This window comes from Aethalodelphis obliquidens, unplaced genomic scaffold (assembly GCF_003676395.1).
Source record: "Aethalodelphis obliquidens isolate GAN/ISIS:26980383/991018 unplaced genomic scaffold, ASM367639v1 scaffold107, whole genome shotgun sequence".
Lineage (NCBI taxonomy): Eukaryota > Metazoa > Chordata > Mammalia > Artiodactyla > Delphinidae > Aethalodelphis > Aethalodelphis obliquidens.
The window spans coordinates 2112625-2133936 of NW_020838051.1; the positions used below are offsets into that span (position 1 = coordinate 2112625).

The 21312-nt window shown below is 39.2% G+C and overlaps 1 protein-coding gene and 1 pseudogene across 2 annotated transcripts in view; one reads left to right on the forward strand and one right to left on the reverse strand.

Moving 5' to 3' along the window:
- Positions 1–10258, reverse strand: part of EIF2S3 (eukaryotic translation initiation factor 2 subunit gamma) — a 16340-nt gene extending 6082 nt beyond the window's left edge. Inside the window, exons 1-9 of one of the 2 annotated variants that reach the window (XM_027096718.1) lie at positions 10127–10258; positions 9511–9574; positions 8387–8514; positions 8175–8296; positions 5978–6072; positions 4537–4695; positions 3448–3582; positions 1845–1939; positions 1285–1429 (exon numbers count right to left, since the gene is read on the reverse strand). In XM_027096718.1, the coding sequence (XP_026952519.1) occupies positions 1285–1429; positions 1845–1939; positions 3448–3582; positions 4537–4695; positions 5978–6072; positions 8175–8296; positions 8387–8514; positions 9511–9574; positions 10127–10195 (1012 nt within the window). In that variant the 5' untranslated portion in view covers positions 10196–10258. The remainder of the gene's footprint in view (positions 1–1284; positions 1430–1844; positions 1940–3447; positions 3583–4536; positions 4696–5977; positions 6073–8174; positions 8297–8386; positions 8515–9510; positions 9575–10126) is intronic. The other variant, XM_027096716.1, reaches the window with a different exon arrangement.
- Positions 10259–14670: 4412 nt separating this feature from the next.
- LOC113614867 (guanine nucleotide-binding protein G(I)/G(S)/G(O) subunit gamma-5 pseudogene) lies at positions 14671–15161 on the forward strand (annotated as a pseudogene).
- Positions 15162–21312: the final 6151 nt, after the last annotated feature.

Consider the following 21312-nt stretch of genomic DNA (forward strand, 5'->3'; position numbering starts at 1 on the left):
CAAGCCTGTGCTCCGCAGCGGGAGAGGCCACAGCAGTGAGAGGCCCCAGTACTGCACAAAAAAAAAAAAAAAAAAAAAAAGAGTAAAGTATTGGGAATTCCTGGCGGTCCAGTGGTTAGGAGTTGGTGCTCTCACTGCCATGGGCCCAGGTTCCAGGGAACTAATATCCCACAAACCGCGTAGCGTGGCCAAAGTAAAAAAAAAAAAGAGTGGTAAAGTATTAACTGTTGAACCTGGGTGGTGGCTACATGACCACACATTACACTACATTACACTACTCTCTCTACTTTTATGTTTGAAAAGTTCCGTAAGTTAAATTTTAGAAGTCTCCAGAGTTTCCTTGTTTACAAAACAAACAATAAGGATAAAATTATACATGGTAAACTCCTGATTACAAGATACAATAGAAAAATGAATTATATAGCCAAACACCAGAGAACAAAAAGACAAACTCCTTCACCAAACGTTTTCTTCTTTAATCCAAAAGTTATAATACCTCTAATTCTCACTGTATCTTGCCTTTTCCTGGGTATCTGGTAATACACTATTGTATGAGATGAGAATATCCACAAATTATCTCAGTAATACCAACATAATGGAAGTTATCTTCTTTAATTCCCACCTTAGTGTAACTATGATCTGACATGATCCAGCTGACACTTGTGGGTAACTCTCCATTTGCAAAACATACATTGAAAAAAACAAAAACAAAAAACCACCACCACTCTACCCCCAAAACCATGTAGGCTAAAAAGAAAAGTATAGTTAGGTATTTTAAATGATAGGACATAAAACTTACTTTGTTACTGCTAAAAAGGAGCTACTTTAAAAACTAAACCAAGGGCTTCCCTGGTGGCACAGTGGTTGAGAGTCTGCCTGCCGATGTGGGGGACACGGGTTCATGCCTCAGTCCGGGAAGATCCCACATGCTGCGGAGCGGCTGGGCCCGTGAGCCATGGCCGCTTAGCCTGCGCGTCCGGAGCCTGTGCTCCGCAACGGGAGAGGCCACAACAGTGAGAAGCCCGTGTATGGAAAAAAAAAAACAAAAAACGAAAAGACAAAACTAAACCAAAATTCTCCTTTATGTTTAAAATTAATTTTTACAAACACATGAAACCATCTTATGACCTAAAATCAACAGCTTAACCACATATCTTCCTCGACCCCATTCAATTATTAAACATCAAATTAAAAATCTATACCTGTATGAGTAATATGTTTCTCATGAAAAGTACCATGAATATCCACAAATTAAAAACGTAGGGATGAGAGAAAAGTCTTTACCAATAAGACCTCCTGGAGCAGCATACTGAAGATCATTATGCTCTGCGAAAAGTGATACAATTTTGGAAAAGATGGGTTTACACATGAGCTTTCCTTCACTGTCTTTGGAAACAATACCAGGTCTGACTTCTATCTCCTGGCCCACCTGTAAAAATATAAATTAGTGATTAGAATTTGTGGGACAACACGATTTCCATTACATACAAAAAGTCCTAACAGGAAGACCACAAAACTGAAAAGCAATCCTTTCTCTATTTCGAAGATCACTATTTAAAAAAAAAAGATATGGGAGAGATCTTCAAAACCAGAACCATCCAAATGTTCCAAACTACCTACCACACAGGCCTATCACCATATAAAATGTGCTCCATATTCACAGAAGCCTATAAAGTTAGAGGTCAAACACACTCAAAAGATATAATAGTAAACAAAGAAGTCTATATCAAGTACTAGACACCATGAAGAAAAAAATTATTTTTCAATTTGGAGTGTTCATACTATTTTCCTAATTAAGAGAAAAACAAACAAAATAAAAACACAACAACCAAAACCTAGTTTACCTTTAATACTCCTTTTAGAATACTACCACCAGCTACACCCCCCTTAAGGTCATCAACTTCACAGCCAGGTTTGTTGACATCAAAGGATCTAATAACTAAAAAAAACAAAACAAATTAAAGCCAATTGTATTCACATTAACTTCAGAAAAATCTGATTAAGTTAACTTCTCTAAAATAGTAGACACATAAGATTTATACAAGGGGGACTTTGTGACAAAATCTAATATTATTCCAACTAAGTATACTGCAACCTTAATTACGATGGAAAAAGTGGAAATAACTTAAAAGTTCATTGATAGGACGCATATTATGGTACACCCATAGTATGGAGTATCACGCAGCTATTAAAAAAGAACGTTAGAGCACATGTAATGATGTGGAAGGATAACCTTCATATATTGTTAAGGAAAAAAGAAAAAACTAGCTATGCATAGTATGATCCCACTTCCACAAACAAAAACTAAAACAAGAAATGTGTATATGTTTATACATGATGATATGAACAAAGAGAAAGGTGCGGGAATAGTACACACCAACTGTTAACTTTGGTTACTTCAGGGCTAAGGGGCGAGGCAGGGAGACTGTAGACCTTTGTCTTCATATACCTCTATATTATATGATTTCTGCATTAAAAATGTAGTTTTAAAACTTCAAAACAACCCTAGGATTGGACTTCCCTGGTGGTGCAGTGGTTAAGAATCCACCTGCCAATGCAGGGCACAAGGGTTCAATCCCTGGTCCGGGAAGATCCCACATGCCACAGAGCAACTAAGCCCGTGCGTCACAACTACTGAGCCTGCACTCTAGAGCCCACGAGCCACAACTACTGAGCCCACAAGCCACAACTACTGAGCCAGTGCGCCTAGAGCCCATGCTCCGCAATGAGAAGCCTGTGCACCACAACGAAGAGTAGCCCCGGCTCGCCGCAACTAGAGAAAGCCCACACACAGCAACAAAGACCCAACACAGCCAAAAGATTAATTAATTGATTAATTAATTAAAAACGAAAAACAAAAAACCCCACAACCCTAGAACTATGTGACCTGCACTTCGGTCCTGAGAGCAGTGATCATTAACAAGGGGTACACATCACAATCACCCAAGAGAACCCTTCCCACAACACACAGAGGGGAGGCCTGGATGAAGGGAGGGGTTCAAATGTCTGTTTTGAAAAGGCTCCTATATCTATGTAGAAATCATGAGTTTAGATGATCAAATTATACCAATATTGGTACTATGCACTTAAATAAGTTGAAAGAGATGAAAATCTTCATTAATGGTACAATGAAATAATTTGTATGGAAATTCTAATATCCTGCTCCTGACTAAAACATAATTCCATACAGAATAATGCATTACTCCATCTCAATCACATAACATATCACATACCAAGCACAAAAAGACTAAAAGTTCCTTCTGTATTCGAAACTTTCTCTCATCAGTAATGCAATCTAGTACTGCTAATACAATCTCAGAATTAACTGAGTTCAAAAAAAATTTTATGGAGATTGTAATTTATTATCACCTCTGCAGAAATGATTGCTAATTCCCTTAAAGAGGAATCACCAATGTGGAAAAGATCAGACAAAATCCTACCACTTACCAATAAGTCGGGGTTCTGAAGTAAAGTCTCTTGGGGGTACTGGAATTTTCTTTACTATGTACTCACAGACAACTTCAATATTGTATTTTAGCTGAGCAGAAATTGGAATAATAGGAGCTCCTTCTGCTACTGTACCTATAAGACAAAATTCAGAAAGATCAAAATTCTTGTTTTACAGAACTTGTTCTTTACATATTATAGGAAACAGTTAAGATTACTAAAATAGATGCCTAAACATCCTCAAATACCAGCAACAGGTAGAAAATGATAATTCTTTTTAGAAAAGTGTCAGTATTCTATGTGTTTTTGCTCCTGAAAATGAATACTATTGCATTTAAGGGAAAAAAAAGTCAAAATATATTAATAGATATATTTAATACACCAAAATGATAAAACTGCTCAAAAGAAGAAAATACTAACACTCCTAGGAAAGAGCACTTTACTAGTTGAAAGATTTCTGATAACATGTAATTAACTTCCCAATAAATGTCAAGATAAATTATAGACTCTGCTAATCAAAGACTGATGGCATATATAGTATTTGCTCCTTATTAATTAAATGTCAAACAGGCTGGTGAAAGAAACGGACCAAACACAATGAGGTTTTAATCAAAATGATTTATTCTTTTTTGTTATGAGAGAACTGGGTGCATAGGAAATCAACCTTTCTAGCAAGAAAAACAAGGCTAAGAGAGGATCAAATGTCAATAATAAGATGTCTTCCCTGAAATGAAAAACACTGCTGTTAGAGGAAAGGAACACTAAAAGATAAAATAAATCATTGTCAGTTTCAATTCTAAAAGTAGCTACTCAGTAAGAACAGTGTAAGACTGAAGGTTTTTTTTAATGGATTTTTTAAAAATTAATTAATTAATTATTTTGGCCATGTCGCGTGGCTTGCGGGATCTTAGTTCCCTGACCAGGGATTGAACCCACTCCCTCGGCAGTGAAAGTGCAGAATCCTAACCACTGGACCGCCAGGGAATTCCGAAGACTTATGGTTTTTTTTTGTTTGTTTGTTTTTTTAAATGCTTTTGTTTATTTTACTATCACTGAGGAGGATTTTTATTAGATATTATGGCTTCTTACCTTGTACAAATGCAAGGATCTGTTCATACTGTTCTTTAGCCTGGCTTTCTTTTACCAAATCAATTTTATTTTGTAGAATCAAAATATGCTTCAGTTTCATGATTTCTATAGCAGCCAGGTGTTCAGAAGTCTGGGGCTGAGGACAAGACTCATTACCAGCTAAATGATAAAGAATAAAAAAGATGCATGAGAATTAGCTAGAAATATCTGTCAGAATAGGCAAATCCATAAGAGACAGAAGGCAGGTTAGTGGTTGCCAGGGACTGAGGGAAAGGGGGATCAGAGTGATTGCTTAATGGGCACCGGGTTTCCTTTTGGGGTGATGAAAATGTTCCAGAACTAGACAGTGCTGACACTTGTAGAACACTGTGAATGTACTTAATATCACTGAATTGTATACTTTAAATGGCTAAAATGCTAAATTTTGTGTTATGTGTATTGTACTACCGAAAAAACACTAGCTGACATCTAAAAAAGGAAACGCTTGAATGCCCTAGCCCTACTCAAGGCAAAAGTCCTGGCTCGTTGCCGAGCATCCACCTTTGCCCCTGCTTCATCCACTGTGTCTGGATTCACTGGAGCCTCCTGATCATTTGGCTCTCTTCCCTGGTCCTAAGCCAAAAGCTTGGACTCAACAAGTTTGACATCTCAGGGTCTGCCCTTAGCTTTTGCTCAGGCATAAGGAAGAGCCCTCTGGCTCTGTCTAGTCTTAGAGACGTTCTGGCCCAGTCAAGCTCCTGAGAGGCAGAGAGTAATTAAGGGAAGACACTTAACACAGTCCATGAATTTCAGCTACTATCAGAGGCTACTCCCTAACAAACCGAGGGAAGAACACTAAAAACAACCACTGGTATTATAAAGAAATAGGTATGTTTTTTGGGCATCTTAATGACCATCCTAAGTGATGATGTTCAGGTGTCCTGTACTATATCCACTCGGCATACTTTTAAAAATTATATCCCATAGCAACAAAATCTCTTGACAGCCCACATAAGGAAGGTGGCACAACACCAGCCTTGAAAACCCCAATTCATCTAGACTTCAGCACTTATTATGAATGAGATTTGCATCTAAATAAAACCATTATACACCAGTGTTGCAGTAGACAACTCAAAGATGCACACAAAAAAATACATGCACTTTTACATGTAAATATAAAACTAATAAATCATTTCATGTGATCTAAGGGGAGAAAATGCACTATTGATTTTTTCAAATATATACTACCAAAAGAATTCTCACAAGACATCTGCCCTAGGTCTATCTTTACTATTTTGTGATAGCTGGTAGACAAGGATATCATCCTGGTTGACATGTTAGTTCCCATTTCCGTCACCTTTAGGTACTGGATGTGGCCCTTAAAGGCCTTAGTTTCCCTTTAAATAGTCCATCTTGGATTTGCTCCACAATGATTTGTCCAAACCAGTTCTGACGTATTTACCTATCAACAGAAGAGCTGCATCCATCACTGCGGCACCATTCAGCATAGTAGCCATCAAAATATCGTGGCCAGGACAGTCAACAAAGGAAACATGTCTAACAATTAAAAAACAGCAATCAATCCTAAGATCAATCAATACTTCAACATTCAAGTTACAGATTTCCTAAAATTAAATCCCTTTATATATAGAATATGAATATTACATATAAATATGAAATAAGAATATGGAAATAATTTTTATTTCTGTAAAGTCAAGTGGTTACAGGACTTGGTGTTTCTAGACCTCAGAAATAAGATTACCTACTGGCTCAATTATACTTCAAAAACAAACAAACAAAAAAACTCATAGAAAAAGAGATCAGATTTGTGATTACCAGATCTGTGGTTACCAGAGGTGGGGGATGGAGGAAGGGGGAATCAAATGAAAGCAGTCAAAAGGTACACACTTTCAGTTATAAGATAAATAAGTACTAGAAATATGACATACAATATAATATAGTTAACACCACTGTTTGTTATACATGAAAGTTAACAGAATAAATCTTAAGAGTTCTCATCATAAGGAAAAATTTTTTTTTCTACTCATTTAAGTTTATATGATGATGGATGTTCACTAAACTTATTGTGATCATCATTTTACGACGTATCTAAGTCAAATCATTATGCTGTACACCTTAAGCTTATACAGTTCTGTATGTCAATTATATCTCAATAAAACTGGAGGGAAAAAAATATGAAAAGAACAACAACAAAAATTACCTACTGGCTGAGAGTAAAATCACTGCAGATCATTACAAAGCAAATGAAATTAGCTATGTGTAGAAATAACTGGATACAAAAACTCCCAAATCCAATTAAAGTGAATATGGTATAAAGTATATACTGGGAATGTCATTGATTTGAATGCTAAACCAGTGTTAACAGAATGGGCAGTGCCATCTGAAAAAATTTGCCAAAAACTTCTCTAGCATCTTGAAAAGCTGGAATTGCCCATCTGAAGTGCAGATGGCAGCACCATTTAAACAAAATTATGCTACTCATTCGGAATCATTATTTTTAATAATTGTATGCTCACACTCACGATCTAAAATAGGGGCAGCAGACTGGCCCACTGCCATAACCACTCATGCACATCATGTCTGCTTTCACAACACAATAGCAGAGATGAGTAGTTGCAAAGAGAATCTATGGTCTGCAAAGCTGAAAATATTTACTATTGGGCCCTTTGCAGGAAAAGTTTGCTGATATCTGATAAGGGCCACAAGTAGGGCGAGGCAAGTGAGCCACTCGCCCTAGGTGCAAAATTTAAGGGGGTGCCCAAAAAAACCCAGTAATCAAAACAAACAATATTTAAACTTAATATTTAAAAAAAACAAAGTTCATGCAAAACATCCATGATGAACAAAATATCAAAAATTTAAATGAAAACAGGATCAGCAACAATGCCACGCCAAAAGCGAATCAACCAAAAAACCCCAAGTGATAATGAAAAGGAAAACACTAGTAGTTTGAGCTGTCAAGGAACTGAGATCCCACAAGCTGCACGGTGGGGCCAAAAAAGAATTTTTTTTAATTTAAAAATAAATAAATAAATAAATAATACTATTTATCTTGATTACCGAGGCTCTTTTTCTTTTCTTTTTAAAGCTTCTCCCCTTAAACTTTGGGCTTCATTCACCTCTCCCTAGTCCCAGCTCTGCCCCAATCTACAATTTCTTTGTGGAATATCCCCAACCCCCATAAACATCGCTGGGTGGATGACAGTATCCTCTAATAAAGAATAAGTATACGCAATCATATTCAGAAAACAGATGGGTAACAAACCCATGTATTTAAAAAACGTGATTAAGAATGGCTTTGTTCTCCTCTAAGAAACAGAAACAACACTGTTTAAGAGAAATTTATGAGGTCTGGCAAAAAGAATCCTTTATATCCAATGAGCCGTGTTTCCCTCCATTTCATTCTGCTTATGTGATACTTTTCCTTTGGAGAACTTACATGTACATCTCTTAATGTAGGTTTAAATACTTGACTTTTCAAATTATTGTCATTATGGACAAGAAAAACAAAATAATGCAAAAATAAAGCCATTCAACAATTAGGTTCACTGTTTAAAGTCTCAGTTAAATATTTCAAAAAGCACAAATCACACAACAAAATATGAAGTGTAAAGTGTTTTTAGCAGAAAAGAGGTCACCTGACTAATTTGAAGTTCCCTTTGGTCCCTGGAATATCTGTAGGAAACTCATCGGGTGTACTACTTCCACAGGATCTGTAACATTCTGGCCGAGGACAACTTGGGTCGTCAAGTTTATAAATCTAAAAGTTCCAATGAAAAAAAGACTTGGATTTGTTATCTGCACATTCAACAATTAAAGTTAGTTTCTAATTTCACTGTACACAGCTCACCTTAGCATTAGCATAGCCAAGTTTGATTGTAATATTTCTTTCTAGTTCATTTTTGAACCTGACAGTGTGAACTCCAGAAATAGCTTTTACAACCGTAGACTTCCCATGAGCTACATGACCAATTGTACCTATAGACAAAGTACAAAAAATTAATTCATGTGCATTCAGTTACACAACATATTTTTCAGTTTTAGAGTAGAAAACCCAAAGCCATAACTCACTGTAAACATCAATGGAAAACTAATAGTGACTTCAATTTCTCCTCCTACACATCCTCGATTACAAAAAACTTACTCTGATACAGGACTGAGGAGAACTTTCCATGTAACCGACAACCTTGTTTTAAACCATACTCAGCATAATAAAAGCCATCCATCTTATGTTTTTACTCACAGAAAAGAATGCCTTCATTTAAAATAAACACTTGGTAAAAAGTACATGAAATCTTGTATATCAAGAAACTTTCCAGCATGTTCAGAGTGAAGTAAATAGGTATGAGGAGCCCTCACACAACAAAAAGGAATCCATGAAAACAAAGAAAACAACTCAGGTATCATTACGGTAATGCTGTCAAGGGTAGCACATATCTTATAAGTTGTTTTTTTTTTATCTTACAAGTTTTTAACAGCCTCATTAGTAGAGCCTTACTTTTAACTAGGCTTTACTGTGTTGTTTGTGCAGACTCTCAAATACTCCAAATTTACAATCAGTCAACATAACTTCTTCTCTAAAGTTCTATGTGCCAATTAAGAAAAAAAATTATCTAGTTAGTAATAGCTTATATATCAAACAAAACTTCCGCAAACTCTGCCCTTGCAATAACCCTGCGTGGCAAGTACAGTCGCGTTTCCCTCTTTTCTTTAAAATGCTACATGACTACAATCACCTTATGCTATTAAACTTTTCTTATGTATTTATCGCTTCTTCTCACCTAGTCTGTAAGCTAGGCACGCGCAACATGGGCTTCCCAAAAATATCTAGCAGGTGCTTGGCTCGCAAGAGCTGAACATCTATTTATTGAATATCTGCATCTTCATGTAATTCAGGCAATCACACAAAGGGAGAGGTTAAAATTAGTGGCCGGAGATCAATTAAGTCAGGTCTCCAAGTTATTCTTATCTTACCTATATTAATTGTGGCCTGTCTGCTGATAACTTCATGTGAAAGTGGCGTCAACTTGGTAACATCCTGCAATCAAACATTTTTATTTTAAATCGCTGTACATAAGACAAATCACAACTTTGACTTTACATTTGCTACCTACAGCTCTCTACCATTTGAATAGCCCTCTTGTACTTCTAAAGCGCTTTTTCTGTACAAGCAACCTTGCATTCTGATGACTGGGAAGCCCTAAAAGTCCTTCATCGTTACACACTGCCTATGGGGGATGTGGAAGCTTGAGGTCCCCCAACCTTGAGAGCATTAGCACTAAGGACAGTGTAGATACTCCCTTCCCAGACCTTCCGAACTAAAAAGCCTTAATGATACTTAACACTGTGACTTTCCAGCCGAATGATTCGGGAGGCTCGGGGTCTCACAACCGCATAGCCTCATTCCCAGCTCGCATACTAACAGAGAAGCATGGGGCGGCGCGAGCACGACTTAGGGCGCCGGGCTCCGGGTCTCCCTCCTAACACATGCTCCCGACAGCCCGGCACTGCCTCGTCTCAAAGCCTCCCGGAAGGCCCGGTCATCCCCACTCCTGAGCTCCTTCAGCATCCTGCCAGAGCGATGACTTACCAAAGTGTTGAGATCTTGCCGAGACAGGTGCGGCTGCCCTAAAGTCACACCAGCCTCGCCCCCCGCCATCTTGCCCGGAGAGGAAGGAAGTCGTCCGGGTGGCTGCCTGACCGTTCGCAAGCCCCCTGGTGCAGGGAGGGGCAGCGGAGGCGGGAGGGCCGACTAGGGCCCAGGCCTGGGAGAGGAGGATGGCCGGTGCAGCGGAGGCCTCACTGCTTGGACTTTTCTCCCCATGGATTTGTACAGTGCCTGCCGGCAGGCTGACTAAAATACACAAGGCCAGTTTCAGGATCTATTCGCGACAGACCTGTTGCATATTTGTGCAGGCAACGATGAGGGCAGCCCTAAAAAAGGCCCCTTGCTAGGCAGGCGATGCAACCGACGCGCGCGCTGGGGAGGGTGTAGCCATTTCCGCTTCCCGTGGGGCGGGCCAAAAGAATTTCCCGAAACCTGGGATTCTTATCTGGGGTGTGAAGATAGACGCTGGGAATGTCGTTCTTTACCGATTTCTATAATTTAGTAAGGCGAGATCAGCTCCGGGTTCGGCCGGGGCCCTTGGCCGGAAAGTGGCCGCGCACCGAACTGGCGGTGGGAAGGGCGCCCTCACGCGGAGGTCCCGCGGCCCAGGGAGGGCAAAAGCAAAGTCTCTAACTTGCTCTCGGAGAGAGCTTTCTAGAGCCAGGGAGGTGGTCCATGGTGGCGCTAATGGAGCTAGCACTGGATAGAAGTTAGGTGTCGTGAGAGCGCCCCAATTTTTTTTAAGCCGATCCGAATTTCCATCTCTATTTTCTTTACTCTTTCTTGTTTCTAAATATTCAATGTACTTTTTCTGCAGCTAATGAAAAGTGAAGGTCTTCAAATGTCATGTTTGAGAGTACAGATAGTATTCAGTGGAAATTGGGAGTCATCAAATGCTTTTTTATCCCAAGAACATAAAACAATCTGTACATACATATTTTTTGTAAATCTTAAATGTAAGAAAATATAGTTAAAAATCACCCGCTCTAAAATCAAATGTAAAATTATTCTTTGGGGATTTGTTTTTTAAAACAGTGAAAAAAGCAAAGAGTAGTGAATATACTAAAGATATTTATAATCTCTGACTTATTTTAATGTACTTGGAATTTTGTTTCTGGTAAGAGCTATTGCTTTCTTGTTTGACTTCCTGATTTTCAGTAAAATGTGCATATAATAACAAAAAACTATTCTGTATGAAAAAAACAAATCCGAGAAAACCCACTTTTTCACTCGAACGATTACCAATAAATCGGTATTTTAAAATTTAAAGATTTTTGAGACTTTATTAACCCCTTTTTCATCGTGTTAAAAAGAATTACAGTAAGTTTCATTTCTCTTCACGCATTTCTACACTTTACAAATTTTTTATCATGTACAGGTCTTCATTTCTAGCCAGAAAAAAAATGTAGGGAGAAATTTGTAAGTATTTCAGTTACCTGTGGTCATTGAATACTTAAGCAAGATTAAAATTAATATATGTTTTCTATCTGAGAAAGACAAATACCATATGATATCACATATGCGGAATCTAAAATATGACAAATGAACTTATCTACGAAACAGAATCACAGACATAGAGAACAGACTTCTGGTTGCCAAGGGGGAGGGGGAGTCAGGGAGGGATGGATTGGGAGTTTGGGATTAGCAGATGCAAACAATTATATATAGGATGGATAAACAACAAGGTCCTACTGCATAGCGCAGGGAACTGTATTCAACATCCTGTAGTAAACCATAAAGGGATATGAAAAAGAATGTATATATATGTATAACTGAATCACTTTGCTGTACAGCAGAAATTAACACATTGTAAATCAACTATACTTCAATAAAATAAACGTATTTTGTAAACATATATGTTTACATATATAAAACATTTTTTTTATATATATATGTTTTCTATCACACAAGTTTGGGGTACAACAGTTAACCTAAAATAGTAAGTTACATTTCAATAAATGCATTCATTGGTTAAGTGATGGTAGAAACTGTACAATATATTGTATTTGGGTGGAGGCATTTAATTCCTAAATTTGAACAAATTTAACTTCTAAATTTGTAAGTTCCTAAATTTCGAATTTATCTTACATTCTCAATAGTTATACCGTACCAGCCAATTCAGAAAACCCACTGAGGTAATAAAGATGTGGAATTAGTGGTGATGGTTACACAACTGCAAATATACTAAAAAACAGTGAATTGTACTGTTTAAAAGGGTGAATCTTATGGTATGTGAATTATATCTCAATAAAAAATATAAAATTTGTTGGTAATAGTATATAATATGCTTCACTGTCAGAAACTTTTATTGGAAGTAGAAATGTCACTGAAAATAATGCTATTAATAATAGTATTAACATTGGCTCCAACTTGGGGAATTCCCTGGCAGTCCAGTGGTTAGGATTCGGTGCTTTCAAGGCCCGGGCCTGGGTTCAATCCCTGGTCGGGGAACTAAGATCCCGCAAGCTGCAAGGCGCGAGAAGAAAAAAAAAAAAGTATACAATTCAATGCTTTTAAGTAAATTTACAGAGTTGTGCAACCATCACCACAATCCAGATTTTGAACATTTCCATAACGCCAAAGAGATCCCTCATGTTAATCCCATTTGCAGTCAATCCCCGTATCCATCTCTGGCCCCAGGCAACCACTAGTGGTCTTTCTCTATATACAGATTTGCCTTTTCTGGACATTTTATATAAATGGAATTATACAATATGTGGTCTTTTGCTTCTGGCTTCTCTCACTTAGCATAATGATTTTGAGGTTCATCCATGTTGTAGCATCTATCAGTAGTAGTTCATGCCTTTCTATTGCTGAATATAATTCCATTTTATGGACATACCGCTTTTGTTGATCCATTCACCAGTTGATGGATATTGGGATTGTTTCCACTTTTTGGGTGTTGTGAATAATATTGCTATGAACATTTGTGTACAAGTTTTTATGAGAACATATTTTCCTTTATGTTGGTAAATATCTAGTTGTGCATTTGCTGAGTCCTATGGTAAGTCTATGTTTAACATCTTGAGGAACAGCCATATTTTTCCAAAGTGGCTGCACCATTTTACATTCCCAGCAGCAACATATGAGAGCTCCAGTTTCTCCACACCCTTACCAATGCTTGATATTGTCTCTTCTTTTTATTGTAGACATTCTAGTAGATGTGGTTTTAATTTGCATTTCTCTAATGACTATGTTGAACATCTTTTCATGTACTTAATAGCCATTTATATCTCTTCTTTGGTAAAATATGTATTTAAACCCAGTTTAAAATTGGGTTGTTTATCTTATTATTGAGTTGCAAGAGTTCTTTTTATATTCTGGATACAAGTCTTCATCAGATGCATGATTTGCAAATGTTTTCTCCCAGTCTGTAGCTTGTCTTTTCATTTTTTTAATGGTGTCTGTGAAGAACAAAAGCTTCTACCTTTGATGAAGTCCAATTTATTTCTCCTTTTATGAATCTTGCTTTTGGTGTCAAATTTAAGAACACTTTGCCTAACCCAAGGACACAAAGATTTACTATGTTTTCTTTTTTTTTCTTTTTTTTAAAAATTTATTTATTTATTTATTTTTATTTGTGGCTGCATTGGGTCTTCGTTGCTGTGCGCGGGCTTTCTCTAGCTGTGGCGAGCAGGGGCTACTCTTCTTTGCGGTGCGTGGCTTCTCATTGCGGTGGCTTGTCTTGTTGCAGAGCACGGGCTCTAGGCGTGTGGGCTTCAGTAGTTGTGGCTCATGGGCTCTAGAGCGCAGGTTCAGTAGTTGTGGCGTACACAGTCTTAGTTGCTCCACAGCATATGTGATCTTCCTGGACCAGGGCTCGAACCTGTGTCCCCTGCATTGGCGGGTGGATTCTTAACCATTGTGCCACCAGGGAAGTCCCCTACTCGTATGTTTTCTTCTTAAAGGTTTATGGTTTCAGCTCTTACCTTTTGGGTCTGTGATCTATTTTGTGTATAGTGTGAGCTAAGCGTTTAACTCCATATTTTTGCATGTAGTTATCCAATTGTACCAGCACTATATATTGAAAAGACAATCCTTTTCCTATGGAATTGCCTTGGCACCTTTGTCAAAAATAAATTGACCAAGGACTTCCCGGGTGGTCCAGTGGCTAAGCCTCTGTGCTCCCAATGCAGGGGGCCCGGGTTTGAGCCCTGGTTGGGGAACTAGATCCCACATGCTGCAACTAAAAATTCGCACGCTGCAACTAAAAAAAAAAAAAAAAAAAAAAGATCCCGCATGCCATAACGAAGATCCTGCATGCCGCAACTAAGACCTGGCGCAGCCAAATAAATATTTTGTTAAAAAGAAATTGACTGTATAAATATTTATTTCTGGACTCTCTATTCTGTTCCATTGATCTACATGTCTATCCTTATGCCAGTACCACAATGTCTTGATTTCTGTAGCTTTATAGTACATTTTGAATTTGGAATGTGTAAGTTCTTTAACTATGTTCTTTTTCAAAACTGGTCTGGCTCTTCTAGAGCCTTTGTATTTCCATATAAATTTCAGGATCAGCTTGTCAATTTCTGCAATAAAGCCTGCTGGGTTTTTGATAGGGATTTTATTTTGGGGGGGATTATATCTTTTTACTCCTTTGGATGCTCTCCTCTTCCTAAATACCCCCAAATTCTTAGCATATATTTCTTAGGAATAATAATATAAATAAATATTTACTGTTTACCAGGCATGGTGCTGAGTGGTTTACAGTCCTTATTGCATTTGTTCCTTACAATTACCCTTGGAGGACCCACCACCGATCCACCGACGGATTGCCGATCTGCCCAGCTCTCGCGTGCGCCATGTCTGGTTCCTCCAGCGTTGCCGCTATGAAGAAAGTGGTTCAACAGCTCCGGCTGGAGGCCGGGCTCAACCGCGTAAAGGTTTCCCAGGCAGCTGCAGATTTTAAACAATTCTGTCTGCAGAATGCTCAACATGACCCCCTGCTGACTGGAGTATCTTCAAGTACAAATCCCTTCAGACCTCAGAAAGTCTGTTACTTTTTGTAGTAAAATGAATCTTTGCAAGGTTTTTAAACCACTTTTCATAAACCGGTGAATATTCAAAGGAAAGCCAAATTTGAAGCCTGTACAAAAGCCTGTCTCTGTAACACGTGCCATACTATACAAACTTCTACTTTTGTCAGTCTACCTCTCCGAATATTCATGAATTTCTGTTTCACAAGGGTAATTATTTTATATACACTGGTGGCAGCATACAATAAAATACTTAGTATAAAAAAAAAGAAAAACAATTACCCTTGGAGATGGTCCATATCCTTGGAAAGGTGAAATTAATTGACATGTACACACACCGCTATATTTAAAATAGATAACCAACAAGGACCTACTATATAGCACAGGGAACTCTGCTCAATATTCTGTAATAACTTAAATGGGGAAAGAATTTGAAATAGATACACGTCTATGTATAACTGAATCACTTTACTGTACACCTGAAACTAACACAACGTTGTTTATCAACTATACTCCAATATAAAATAAAAATTTTTTAAAAATAAATTGCCCCAAGGCATAAAGCAAAAAAATGGAGGATCTAGGATTTGAACCCACGCAGTCAGACCCAGACCCACATGTTGAAGCACTGTGCTGCACAGTCTCCTGCACTGCTCTCTGGTGAAGATGACCGAAGTGCCACAGGTACATGGTGTTTGCTTGTATAAGGAGAACACTTTTGATAGGGATTGTTTTAAATCTGTAGATAAATTTGAGGAAAATCACCATCTTCACAACCTTGAGACTTCCATTCCCAGAGGGCCATCCTGCCCCACTTATGTTTAGTATTCCAGTGTCCCTCCCAAGTCATGCTCCCAGGACAGCAGAAAGTTCAGCCATCCTTTCAGCCAGGCCTGGGCCCCAGTTGTTCACATGTACCTCCCCTGCTTCCACTTCAGCTACCCCCGCCCCAAGCTGAAGAGGCCAGAACTGACTTACCTGAAGTCCCTCCATGCCCTGTATTGACAAAGACATTTTGTCCCAAGACGGCTATGCATAGCTGTTTTTTTTAAAGAACTTAGTTTTAGAACCAATAAATAACCTCAGAGCCTAGATTCAATCCCGTCTCTATCCTTAACCACAGTCCCCAAACCCTAAAGCTGTGCTCTGGCAACAGTAGTTACTGGAGGCTTTTCTTCACTTCTTTCATCAAGCAAACACCATATAGCAGCTCTTCATTGCTCCCACTCACCTCAACTCTGGTGTTCACACTTAGGATGTGTGTGTGTTTGCATGCAGATCTACTGAAGTGCAGTATTGATGAACATGCGGCTTGTGTCTTGAGGCTTCTAAAGTATAGTGTTGCTTTTCATTGGTTCATAAAGAACATAAAAATGATTAACTTTAGGGGAGGATTTGTTCTTTTTAACATTTTCATTTACAAGGGGGTATTGTCTACATTGTGTTTCAAAGTAAATACATTTCATTAAAATGATGGCATTAATTTCATCTTTGATTGATAGTGGGTGTTTAACAACTTACAGTACTTTTCTAGCCAGCTTAGCATACCACACTCTGTTTTACTCTTATGTCACTGGCTACTCCTTCTCTGTCTCCTTGACAGCTCTCTATCTTCTCCCAGATGACTCCCTAACGTTGGAGTGCCCCAGAGCCCAGCCCTTGCTCTACTTACCCTCAGCCCCTTGGTAATCTCCCAAACACCTCATGAATGTGTGGCTTGCATGTTGAGGCTTCTGAAACACAGGGTTATTTTTCATTAGCTTGTAAGGAGCACAAAAGTGGTGAATTTCTTTTAAAATTTTATTTTTTAATGTTTTCATTTTCAAGGGGGCATTGTCTAGACTGCATTTCAAGGTAAATATTTTCAGTTAAAATGGAGCTAGAGATTGTCATACTGAGTGAAGTAAGTCAGACAGAGAAAGACAAATATCACATGATATCGCTTATATTGTGGAATCTAAAAAAAATGGTACAAATGAACTTATTTACAAAACAGAAATAGAGTCACAGATGTAGAAAACAAACTTATGGTTACCAAGGGGAAAGGGTGGGGAAGGATAAATTGGGAGACTGGGATTGACACATACACACTGCTATATATAAAATAACCAACAAAAAACCTACTGTATAGCACAGGGAACTCTACTCAATACTCTGTAATGACCTATATGGGAAAAGAATCTAAAAAAGAGTGTATATATGTATAATTGATTCAATTTGCTGTACAGCAGAAACTAACACAACATTGTATTTTTTGTTTGTTCGGTTTTTGGCCGTGCCTCGCGGCTTGCAGGGTCTTAGTTCCCCGACCAGGGATCAAACCTCGGCCCTTTGCAGTGAAAGCACAGAGTGCTAACCACATTCCACGCCAGGGAATTCCCTAACACAACATTGTAAATCGACTACACTCCAATAAAAATTAATTTTTAAAAATGGCGACATTCGGGCTTCCCTGGTGGCTCAGTGGTTGGGGGTGTGCCTGCCGATGCAGGGGACGCGGGTTCGTGCCCCGGTCCGGGAAGATCCCACATGCCGTGGAACGGCTGTGAGCCATGGCCGCTGAGCCTGCGCGTCCGGAGCCTGTGCTCCGCAGTGGGAGAGGCCACAGCGGTGAGAGACCCGCGTACCGCAAAAAAAAAAAAAAAAAAAAAATGGCGACATTCACCGTATCTTTTATTGACGGTGGATGTTCAGCAACTTACAGTACGTGTCTCCCCAGCTTGTAGTGTACCACACTCTAGTCTCCTAGACCAGTTTCTGATGTTCTCTGGGATGGCTCCCTACCCTTGGCACGCCCCAGGTTCTACTCCTTGCACCTTTTCCTTTTTCCCCCATTCCCTTCAAACCCACTCCTTCTTGAAGTCTTCCAGATCTCAGGAAATGAAAATTCCATCCTTCTTTGCTACCTTTCTTTCCTTTATCCCTACATCCAGGAAATTCTGTTGGTTCTACCTTCAAGAATATTTGCAGACTCTGGCCAGTTCTCACCGCCTCCACTGTGGCCCCCATTCCACTCCATCGTTGGAAAAGTCTGTCTCCTTACCCATCTCCCTGCTTCCACACTTGTCTGCCTAATTCTTTTTTTTAACTGCTCATTTTATTTTTTTGTGTGTATTATCTTCCAGTGTATTTTTCCCCTTTCAGTTCTATTGAGATGTAACTGACATACAGCACTGTGTAAGTTTAAGGTGTACAGCATAATGACCTGACTTACATATATTATGAAACGATCACCACAATTAGTCTAGTTAACATCCATCATCTCATACAGATACAAGGGGGGAAAAAAAAAGAAAAAATGCTTTTTTCCTTGTGGTGCGAACTTTTAGGATCCACTCTTTGAGTAAATTTCAAATATACCATACACCAGTGTTATCTATAGTCATCATGTTGTATATTACATTATGCCTAAATTCTGTTCTACACAGCAGCCTGAGTGTTAATCATATTACTCCTCTTCTCAAAACCTTCCAAAGGTTCCTAATTTCTCAAAGGCCAAAGACCTTATAATGGCCAAAAAGGCTTTACACAGTCTGGTCCCCCATCTCCTTCAAGTCAAGGTAAAATAACAGAAGAAAAAAAAAAAGGGACTTCCCTGGTGGTCCAATGGTTAAGACTCCGCCCTTCCACTGCAGGGGCGTGGATTCAATCCCTGGTAAGGGAACTAAGATCCTGCATGCCACGCAGTGTGGCCAAAAAAAAAAAAAAAAGGCTAAAATGACTACCCTATCATCCCAGTTAAAACTGGAACACCTCTCCCCCTTGACACTCGTAATCTCTTTATCCTGCTCTATTATTTCCCATATGGTCACATTCTAAGAGAGACCATATAATTTGCTTATTTATTTTGTTTATTGCCGGACGTACACAGTCTATAAGAAGGCAAGGATTTTTATATGTTTTGGTCACTGATAGATCCACAGTGCTTAGAACAGGACTTGGTACATAGTAGGTACTCATAAATACTTATGGCATAAATAAATTAGTATAGTAGATTATAAGTGAACAATGTATTGAATTAACTAGGAGTAAAACAAATGCAAGTGTGAAGATCACTGAATATGTTAATCTGTAAAATAACATAATACAGTGGAAAGAGCATGGGGTGAGAGGCAACACAAGAGGGGAGAAGCCCTGTCTGCCAAGGTCTATACATGCCAGCCTTCCTGATTTTTGCTTCTTTTCTCTCTGCCCTTCGGGTCCTATTGTAACCCTATATAAATTTTCAGCGGTTCTCTAAATAAAGGTGCCTCGCTGCCTCTTCCAGGATTGGAAGGCACTGCCCTGTGAGTATCCTTTACTCTTTTTCCCTTTCCTCCTTCCCTTTGGACTGAACTTAGCAATCACTGCCTCCAAGTAACCTTGCTTGACACGCTCAAGCCCAGATTACATCACCCCACTTGTGGTAGGTCACACACCACCCCATGTTGTCTAAATGTGTCAGAGTGTTAGGGCCTCTGAAACCAAAGCTGAGTGTTTTTGAATCCTTGTTGGCTGGCCCCAGGTGCAAAGCAGTTACTCTAACAACTGCAGGCAGAGAATTGTTTGCTAGGGCTTTAAGGATGGAAGTGAAATATGAAGAAGCATTTGGTTCCTGGAAGAATTATAGTGTTGAGTCCCCTTGACCATAAAGGCATGTTATCAGTTCATTTTCCTTGAGGTAGCTCCGCACATTGGTGAAATAACACAAATGAAAATATTTCAGACACACCTGTTTCATGGGGGGAGTGCCTCGTGAAGGGCCTTTGCTTGTTTGTTTTTGTGTCCACATCCCTTTTGGATGTTTAGGAATTTCGTGTTCTCCTAGCTGGGCCCAGGGGATTGGTCTGGGGGCTCATGAGACTGGGGAAGTGAGAAGATGGGAGAAACAATTGATATTTTTAAGAATGGGTTCCCACCAAATAGTACAGATCTGACTTAGAGATGACCAGAAAGAACATCCCTGTGTAAGGATCTCTAGAAGCCATGACCTGTTTAAAGAGATTGCAGTTTCCTTGTGATGGCTTTAGGTTTTTGCTTTGCTAGGGAAGTGGGGGGAGAATTAAGTTTGAGTCACAAAGTGCAGAGAGAGAGTTGGAGAAATATGGAGAGGTGGTGAAAGACCAGAAGGCCAGAGGTAATAACAGGAGAGAAGCTAAGAAGAGCCATTCCAAGTGACAGGTGACCAACGATGCCTAAGATGTGTAAACATTAACCAGGATTCCTCCAACATTCATGAAGACACCGATTTTTTATTAGTCATGCAACATAATATTCTGTTTGGCTGTTAAAACAACAAACTTTCAAGGCTGGAAAAGTTTGGGATCAAACAGGGGATCCTGATTGCATTTTGAAGGTTCCATCTGGGATAGGGACCCGGAAATAAGGCCTAGGACAACAGCCACCATCCTGTTGGAATGTGTCAGTGTACAAGTCTTGGTGTGGACCCGCAGAAGTTTGTACTGATTTGGGGGATACCGGTGTACCCTGAGGGGCTTAGAAAAAAACCCTGAAGAGCTACAGAGTGCTTGGCAAAAGTTTTCGAGGAAAGAAAATGCATAATAAAATATGCATTTTATATTTTATAAAATAACTTTAAAACATTACAGAGGGCTTCCCTGGTGGCGCAGTGGTTAAGAATCCGCCTGCCTAAGCAGGGGACACGGGTTCAAGCCCTGGTCCAGGAAGATCCCACATGCCGCGGAGCAACTAAGCCAATGCGCCACAACTACTGGGCCTGCGCTCTAGAGCCCGCGAGCCACAACTACTGGAGCCTGTGCTTCACAACAAGAGAAGCCACAGCAATGAGAATCCCGCGCACTGCAACAAAGAGTAGCCCCCACTCGCCGCAACTAGAGAAAGCCCGCGCACAGCAATGAAGACCCAACGCAGCCAAAAATAAATTTATTTTTTAAAAAGTTATTTATGGCTTACAGTTTTTTAAAGCTTGTTTTATAGTTTAAATCATAAAAGGGACACGTATTTCCCTATTTTCAAAAGATTAAAGTGATTCACTATTTTTTCCCATGGAGTAGTCTACTTCAGCAAAACGGTACACAGTGTGCTATTTTGGCCCCTTGGGAAACATGACATATTCAAGTTTGCTAGAAAGAGATTAATGATCGTTTTTAGCCATACATCTCCCAATATCTTCGGGATATTGGTGTAGAGAGAAAATGGTGGCAGGGGGTGGGGGTAGGAGAAATCTCT